General features: G+C 40.3%; 1 protein-coding gene across 2 annotated transcripts in view; it reads left to right on the top strand.

Moving 5' to 3' along the window:
- Positions 1-4,439: 4,439 nt before the first annotated feature.
- Positions 4,440-9,339, top strand: part of RRAGC (Ras-related GTP binding C) — a 19,091-nt gene continuing 14,191 nt past the window's right edge. Inside the window, exons 1-3 of one of the 2 annotated variants that reach the window (XM_006886477.1) lie at positions 4,440-4,727; positions 6,688-6,789; positions 7,718-7,917. In XM_006886477.1, the coding sequence (XP_006886539.1) occupies positions 4,491-4,727; positions 6,688-6,789; positions 7,718-7,917 (539 nt within the window). In that variant the 5' untranslated portion in view covers positions 4,440-4,490. Of the gene's footprint in view, positions 4,728-6,585; positions 6,790-7,717; positions 7,918-9,339 lie in introns of both variants that reach the window. The other variant, XM_006886476.1, reaches the window with a different exon arrangement.

Genomic DNA, 9,339 nt, shown 5'->3' with positions numbered 1-9,339 from the left:
CAGCTGGGGAGAGCTATGTGATAGAAGCTCTTGCACAGGTTCCCACAAATCCTCTGCTCTTGTGTATATAATGAAGAATGGATCACTTCTTTGCCATTGACACCACTTTGCCTTAGATAACTGTGTGTGCCAGTCTGAACTCTGACACCACTTTTCCCTTCTATGCAATCATGCTATCTGCTAATGTTGCCTTGCTTGCTCTATGTGTTTCAGTGGGTCCTAGTTGCACATTAGCCTTGTTGTATTAATTATTTTTTAATTTGCTATTGACAGCAGTCATCCTGATTGTAATTTATATAATTTAAAACAAGATCACACTGTTCCTTACCCATGTGAAAATTACGTAAGTGAGCACAGAACAGAGGCAAATAGAAAATTCTGGGTTCATGTCTTAAGTGGAATCAGAATGAAAACGAGCCATTTATATATCATGGGAAATCATAGTTTGTGGGTATAACTATATAGTGCATTTTCCTCAAAATATTTTTCTAGCCTTGAATTAATTTTCTCCTCACTATCCCTGTGAAGTAGGAAGGGCAAGTGTGAGGAGGTGCTGAAATTTTAGGCCAAAGACTGATGTTAGTACAAATTATTTACTGACTAGAAGCTTGAGTATGTCAGTTAACTAATCTAAAAGTCATGGTCCTTATCTGTTGAATGATCTATGCTGCCTACCTCACAGGGTTGTTGTGAGGGTCAAATGAGAATGTATGTGAAAGATGTGTAAATGTTAAAGCATTATATACTTGTTAGTCCTCTTTCCTTTTCTTTTGGAAGACCTAAAGCCAGATGATGATGTTTTACTAATCATTTATTTCATTGATGAGTGACATTATTAAGTCATTGGCCTATTATATGTATTCTATCCATATTGTTAAAAAACTTTTCATTATAGAAAACAAAATGAACCCAATGAAAACTAGCTTAACAAGCAGAATCCTCAATATCTATTTGAAATAAGGACCAAGCCAATTATAGGAGCATTTTTCAGTCAGTCTTGCTGTCAGGAATGTGGCCAATGATCTGTGTCTCTTCTCAAGTTTATTTTTGAATGGGGGCAGATAGATCAAAATGGCCTTCTGCATTGACAGCAATGAGATTAAGCTCTGGATTGTTATAAAGAGGAATGACTTGGGTTATAAGGCATGTGTATAACTGATTACAGTATGGGATAGGATGTGCTAAGAAGTGTTAAAATAATAAAATAAGGCCCCATGGGATTTTTGAAAGAGAGGGAACGTTGGCTTTTTTAAAGACTGCGTGATAATCCCTTTGTGGATAGAGACAAGTAGAAGTTCCTTCTGTAGGCAACCCTCATTTGATTTTCCCTCTCTGTGGGATTAGCATTACATCAGATCAGGTGACTCTACCATCTTTCTGAACTAACCTGCTCAAAGGAAGTGGCCCAGTTATTAAAACACTTGGCTTCAAACTAGAAGGCATGCAGTTTGAAGCCACTTTGAGGATAACTGTAGAGCAATCTATTTCCAAGAAGATTTACAGTCTTGGAAACTACAAGTTTAGTCACTAGAATGGCTGAGAAAGTACTAGTTCCAGTGATTATCAATGTGAACAATGTAGGGCTATTTTTTTTTAATTCCTTTTTAGAAAGCATTAATAGCAATACTGTCTAGGCACTAAATGGCCATCTTGTACAGGGCAGTACTGTACTGCAAGTGTCAGACATGATGAATGTTGACAAGTTTAAATGTAAAAGACTAGCTAGTAGGGAGGGAGGCTCTGAAACACTGCAAACTAGTAGCTAAGTAAAAAATTTTTAAGTGATGTAATATTTCAAGTGCTCAGTCTCAGTTGGCTAGTGGCTGCCATATTGCACAGTGGAGACATATGGCCAATTTCATCACAGAGTTGAATAGGAAGAAGGATTGAAGCAACTAAAGACATTTAACCCAGTACAGAGAAGACTTAATGGATGATGAAGATTGCAATCTAATACTTAGAGGGGTGACATGTAAAAGATGAAGGTTGCTCCTCAGTTATTCCATTGTAAACTCCATGGAGTGATTTATTTTTTTTTAAATTGAATAAGAAACGTAAAAGATTTCTAATTTAAATGAAAAGATTTCTTATATTTAAATGTATCCCGCCTGTCTTAATTAGTCAGAGGCACGACTGTAGAGTGGATTCTTAAGAAAGAGGTTGGACTAGGTGCTCTTTTTTTTTTTTTTCTTCTTCCCAGTTTTACCTTTATTTTTTATTTTCAGACATTAACCAGTCCCAAACCTGCATGAACATAATTTTACTTGATAGCGAAGAAGTCAGTGTTGGTGGAAGAACAGGATCCTCTCCCCCTACTCTCTTTCAGTGTATAGGGACATACTTTAAGTTTTGTCAAATTTTAATTTTAGAGCCTGTCAAGAGTGAAAATTTCTTTAGCTTTCGCAGGCTGGATCTTTCTCAAGCTGGAGGTAACAAGCTGTGATTAACGCTTACTAATTCCTTTGGTCTCTGATCCAAAGGGGGATGATAGAAGATGGAGAAACTTGAGAAATAGACTTTGATTGTTGTGATGTACCATCAGTTTCTGCAGCACTTGCTGCAGAAAGTCAAGGACTGAAGTCTCAATATGGATTGAAGCTCAACATCAAGAAGACAAAGACTGTCTCTTACCGCTGAGCCAGCTGGCAGCTACATGATAGATGGAGAAGAGATTGAGAAGTTCTTAACAATTTCAGCTTGCTTGGCTTCACAATGAATATTCTTGGCACAAGCGTTCAGGAAATTTAAAAGACAAATTGCTCCGGGGAAGTCTGCTTTCAGGAACCTCTCCAAAAAGTTAGAGTAATAATGTCAGACTAGGGACTAAGGGTGCACCTGATTCAGGCCATGATCTTTGTAATTGCTATGCCTCAGAGAGCTGGACAGTAACTAAGGATGACAAAATAAGAATTGATGCCTTTTGTGTTGTGATCTTGGATTAGAGTCCTGAACATACCATGGGCCTCCAAGAGAACAAACAGGTTTGTCTTGGAGAGGGTGAAACTAGGTTTCTCCTTGGAGGCTAGGATTTTGAAGCTGTCTTACATACTTTGGTCATGTGGCCAGGAAGGACCAGTCCTTGGAGAAGGATGTCATGCTTGGAAGGGTGGAAGGATATCAAGGAGAGAAAGATCCCAGATGAGATAGATTGACACAGTGACTGGAGTAATGGTGGTAGGTGTGTCGGTTAGGGTTAGGGTTAGGAGTAGGAGTAGGTGAGACTGGCTCAGGACAGGGCAGGCTTTAGAGCCTGTTGAACATAGGGTTGCTGTTAGTCACAGTGGGCTCTATGGAACTGACTCAGCCGAGCCTCCAGCAGGTTTTCAGAGGCAGAGATTGCTGATCTTTCTCCCAGAGCATCTAGTGGATTCCAACTGCTTGCCTTCAGGTTGGCAGCATACCTCTTTACCATTAGGCTCCCAGACCTCCCTCCAGACTGATGAGATAATAAGAGCCAAAGCCACTGTTTAATGGAGTTCTGGATATATGACAACATTATAGGGCCGTGTAGAACTGCCTCTGCGTTTCCTAAGCAGTAAATCTTGACTGAAACGGAATACCTCATCTTCAGCACAATGGCTGGGGTTCCACGCCACCAGGACTCCTGGTGGGTAGGCAGAGGATTTGAATCCTATTAAAATTGAAGTGTTAGCATTACCTACAGTCAGTGATTTTTTTTGTTTTGTTTTGTTTTTGTTAGAGATGGTATAGTTTGGTTACATTTGCTTTTCTAAGCGGGTCGATACAGTACGAGAACTGCATGCATCATACTCAGCCTGCCTTTGTTGAACGCCTCACCCCCAGTCCACATCTTTGCATATTCCAACCATTTCTATCCATCTGCTATGGCACTAGCCTCTTAAAGATTGCTAACTCACTGCCATTTTTATCTGTTTCTTTGACCTTCCCACTTTATATCTCGGGCCCAGGCTACTTACTCAGAAGTCCAGTCTATTAACCAGCAAGCAAGTTGAGGGTCGACAGAATCCGAGTTGCTTTCAGTATTGTGCTCCTTGGTACCCAGGACATCGTAGGCATCATCATGGCTAGGCGAGTACGTTCGCCCAAGTACAAACAAGTCTTCCTCACACGGTCCAGAAAGCAGCCCCTATTGGAACGATCTCGGGTCCTGGCAGAGGGCAGGAAAGCTGCGAGAAGCCTGGAGAGGGGATGGGCTGGACAGAGGTGCGCACTGGGGCAGAGGGCCGGGAATCCTGGCCGAGAGGCGCGGCCGGGCCGGGCCACCCTCCGCGTGACTCCTCCTCCCCCCCCTCCAGGGCTCCCAGTCAGGTGATTCCGAGCACGTGATGAGGCATCACCTACCCTGCTGCTCCCGAGTGGCAGGTCAGACGGCCAATCAGGGGCTGGGCCTCGCCTCGTAGCCTATGAGAGGGGGCTCTAGGAGGAGGGTCGGATGGTGGTGGCGGCTGCCGGGGGAGGCGGCGGCCTGGCCTGGCCTGTCAGGGCGCGGGCGGTGGCGGTCCAGCACCATGTCCCTGCCGTACGGGACGGAGGATGCACCCCTCGCCGGGAGTTACGGCGCGGCGGATTCTTTTCCAAAGGACTTCGGCTACGGTGTGGAGGAGGAGGAAGAGGAGGCGGCAGCCGCGGGCGGCGGAGTTGGGGCCGGGGCCGGCGGAGGCTGTGGCCCGGGGGGCGCTGACAGCTCCAAGCCAAGGATCCTACTCATGGGGCTCCGGCGCAGTGGCAAGTCTTCCATCCAGAAGGTGAGTGGGTCCGCGCTGCGTCCCTCTGCCCCTCCCCCTCCCCGAGGCGCAGGTGGCCGCCTGGCGGGGGAGGCCCTGCAGGAGGACGGCAGCCGGGGGGTGGCCTGGAGGTCTGTCCCACCGCACTTTCTCTTCCCTCGGCACGGCCCGGATCGCCCAGCCCGACCTCAGAGCGAGGCACACGCCCAAGTCAGCGGAGGCCAAGGGAGTCCCTGAAGGCGAAACTGGCCAGGGGGAGGCAGGTGCCCGGCAGCTCCACACGAGACCTTGGCCCCTGGGACACTAGTCCCTGTGTCACCCACGGAACTAAGGTGTACTCTCCCGTTTTAACTTGGAGAATCCCTCTGGGCTCCCACCTCTGCCCAGTTTTTATTTATTCCTCTCACTTCAGGTGTCCAGGGTTTGCAAGAATTCCCAGCTGAACCTCATGGAGCAGAGTCAAGAAAAGTTGTGATTAAATTACGGGCCATGTTATTGCTTGGTTTGCTACTAGTATAAAGAATTTACTGTGACTTTATTGGGAACAGAATAGTTATCCTAGTACTTGGGGTCTGGTGAAATTACCAACTGGTGATTCCGGTTGTATGCAAAAAACCAAACAAACAAACAAAACAAAACCCAAAACAAAAAACAACAAAAACCCCACAACAGAACAAACAAAAACCAAAACCCCACAAAAATCTCTTGAGACTTTGAGAATGTTTTGCAGATAGTTTGGTTTGACTTGAGTCTATCAAGAAATGGGGAAAGCTATATGCTTTTTAGTAAAGAGAAATAGAGGCAAGTTTGATATCCATCAGCCACTTCTGTAACACACTGGAGTTACCTGATAGTAAAAACTAATACTGTTAAGTGTCTTTTGCTTTCTCTTCAGTTGCAAAGGTAATCAAATCTCTCTGGGACATTTTGTAGCTGAAGTTCTTTTTTCATTAAAAATATTGTATTGTTAAGTTCCTTTAAGCTGGAACTGACACTTAGCTGACCCTCCAGCATATTTTAGAGGCTATAAATTGGAAGGAAGGTCAGTGCCTATCTTTGTCCCACTAAGCATCTGATGGATTTGAACCATATGCCTTTATATTGACAATCAGCTCCTTACTATTGGGCCACCAATTGCCCACTTTATTTATTGGATGATTTGTGATTTTATTTACTTTGTCTTTATTTTAATGTGTACAGTAAAATGTTGGTATATTCATGGCAGGTTTTTAGAAAACGAAATTTAATTTTCACTCACTGACTAAACCTTGAGGATAATATTCCATTTTTCCCCCCTTTACAGAAAGTAAACAGTCAACAAGAGGAAATTAGTCTTATATTAGGATTGTATGGTTTATGATCATTTTGATTCTTAACAATGGCTTTTACTGTTTACCTGCATATGGGTGCTGTCTTCTCTCTTCAGTTCTAAATAGTGCCCTTCCTCTTCCCTGTCCAGAACATTTATCATATTCTCTCTGGTATTATAGTTACTGTCCTTGTTTTATTTCTTCCACCAGGCTATTAATTCAGTGAGGGTAGATTCCAGGTTAGTTTTATTCTGGGTATCTTTTGGATGATAAAACATCTAGTCATAAAGTAGATTTTTATGAGATTAATATGATAGTAATGGAAAAACAAAGATACAGTGGGAGTGAGAGATATTGGATATGGTGCAGAGAAAAGTGCTTGTAAGTTTCAGTTCCAAATGGATTCAATTTAGCATATTGCATATTCTTTCCTGTTAAAACTATGCAAGACAGTACCAGTGGATATATTGTTTTTATTGACTTTAGCATTTTTCTATAAGATAAAATTATTTAGCTATTTAATCAAGGATACCAACATTAAAGTTATTTCTCCTTTTGTTTTTGAACAGGTGGTATTTCATAAAATGTCACCCAATGAGACCCTCTTTTTGGAAAGTACCAACAAGATTTATAAAGATGACATCTCCAATAGCTCCTTTGTGAATTTCCAGATATGGGATTTTCCTGGACAAATGGACTTTTTTGACCCAACATTTGATTATGAGATGATCTTCAGGGGAACAGGAGCGTTGATATATGTCATTGATGCACAGGTATTTAGGAACAAATGATTCTTACTTCTCTGTGGCAAAAGATGAAGGAACAGAAGAGACTGTTAATCTTCATCATATACTTCTTGAAGCTTATTTTTTTGTCAGTAACATCTCTAACAGTATGATAGATGCAGTTGCAGAGGTGCTTTAGAGTACGCATTCCATTGTACAAGTACAAAATATCAGATGATTAGGAGAGAGATGGTTTATAGCCTAAGATCTTAATGAATAAATAACATTGATTTTGTATTTTTACTTTATAGGAATGTTGCTAAACATTACTAATTGGTATAATATTGACATTGCTCTTGATATAAGGATGAATATGAGGACCGAGTTAGTAAATATTGAGTAGTTTAGTTAATTGTCAAAAATGCATTTAACCCAAAAAGATATCTGTAGGGCCTACTGTGGAAGGCACCTGGATGAATGGGACATGGTCCGTCTTTAAGATGCTTACTTTTTATAAACGTAAGCATTAGGAATACTTTCTGAGTGACAGACTCTTATAATGGATCCTTTCACTTGCCTGGTCTAATTGAAGATAGTCTTGAAAATACTGTGAGTTTTATAATTCCAGTTTTACAGATGAGTTAAACAGAGATTATAGCAACTTGGTCAAAGTAACATACCTAATAAATGGCATAGCTAGGGTTTCAAATTCTGTTGTGACGAAATAATAATTTCCCTTTTATATTATCTGCATTAAAAATTGCAAGAAGAACCTTGGTAAGTAATTTGTTGGGCATTTTTAAAAAGAAATCAAAGAGCTATTAGGTAAGATATATAAATATATCAGAATGTTTGAATAATGCGTATAATTAGGTTAAAATGTTTTCTATGATTGGCAAAAAAGATGATTTGAAGCTTATTTGACTGAGTACTTTAGTAAGCTTTGCTTTTACAAACTGTTTTGTCTGACTTGCAGGATGACTACATGGAAGCTTTAACAAGACTTCACATTACCGTTTCTAAAGCCTACAAAGTGAACCCAGACATGAATTTTGAGGTTTTTATTCACAAAGTTGATGGTCTTTCTGATGATCACAAAATAGAAACACAGAGGGACATTCATCAAAGGGCCAATGATGATCTTGCAGATGCTGGACTAGAAAAACTTCATCTTAGGTAACATCTTAGCATATGTGTTTGATACGAGACCCCTGGAAAATATTAAATGCAGTCCCATCTTTATCATTGCTAGTGCTGTTTCCCAGTAATTTTAGAAATTCTCCTTGTCCTATCCCAGTGGTATGGACTGTTCTTTAGTTCCTAACTTGGCTCTGTGCCTTGTTAACCTCATAGAACTTTGCATGAAGCTTTTATTATGTCCTAGTAGGCCATTCAATTTCTAGTCTCAAGAATCTAGACTATCTTAAATGTCCTGTGCACGCCAAATTCTTTCAAATTCTCCGTCTTGATAAACTTCATGCAACACAAGTCCTGTGGGCCCTTCTCATTTTTTGCCTATAGAGACACTAAAATCTTCTCTTCCTTCCTAGCTACTGGGATCTTCCTGGTCTGTCTAATTTCAGCATTCTAACTAGAGTAGATAGATGTGCATCTTGGATGGAGTAGAGTTGAATTCTTGACAGGATCTTAAAAATGCTTGTAAAATATATGTAGTAGTGTCTCTAACTTTGTTGTATGTATGCATAAATGTATAATGGGCACAGGTGTATGGAATATGTAATGAAGAGACTAGTCACCGAAAAAGCAGGTAGAATTTTCCATGCTATTTAAATTAATAGTCTCTCAGGTATGTGTTTTGTAGAATCTACATATATTACTACTTTACTGTATGTTCTTTCAGTCCTTCAGACTCTTTGCGTAGGCTATGTACAATAACATACTATTTACAGAAACTTTAAGCATCCGTTTTATATATATTTTTATATATAAAATTTTATATATATTATTTGCTTATTTTATGTAGTAATAATCAGGACAGTGGGCTTACAGCTGTCAGCAAGACTGATAGTTGCTGCCTTCATGTAGCTTACATTCTAATGAGAATGACATAAGAGCACTTATAAATATATAGTGATTTTAAATTTAAGTTGTAAAATTATGTGTCTTTGTGTGTGTGTGTATATATGTAAAATATATATAATCTGTGCAAATAGCAAAACCTCTTAACTTCATATTAAATTGTGCATCATAATGATTTCTCTTCAATTAACTCTCCACATGTTTGTCTCTCCAAGTACTTGTGAGGAGTGTCAGCTACTGTAATGATGACAGCTTTTTACCCTACTATCTCTTATTTAAGCCTATCTTCAACAGTTCCCTGGGCTCATTCACCAGAAGCTGCTAAATTTCTTGCTTTCTGATATCAACTCATTCTTGTGGTCACTTCCCTTTTACAGGATCTTATTAAGATACTTTTGCATTAATGTAGCCTAGGAATTCCTCTCCTCATACATATCCTCCTTTCAGTTTTTCTACTGTCTTAGTATTTAGTTAAACTTTCCTAAGCCAAACTTTACTAATTTTATTTTCTTCTTCAAAAATAATTGGTACATCTTCCAACATTGTTATATTCTTGTT

Source organism: Elephantulus edwardii, unplaced genomic scaffold (assembly GCF_000299155.1).
Source record: "Elephantulus edwardii isolate Elephantulus edwardi_28Jun2011 unplaced genomic scaffold, EleEdw1.0 scaffold00049, whole genome shotgun sequence".
Lineage (NCBI taxonomy): Eukaryota > Metazoa > Chordata > Mammalia > Macroscelidea > Macroscelididae > Elephantulus > Elephantulus edwardii.
Note: the sequence above shows the minus strand (reverse complement) of the source record. Positions and strands in the feature narration are given on the sequence as shown.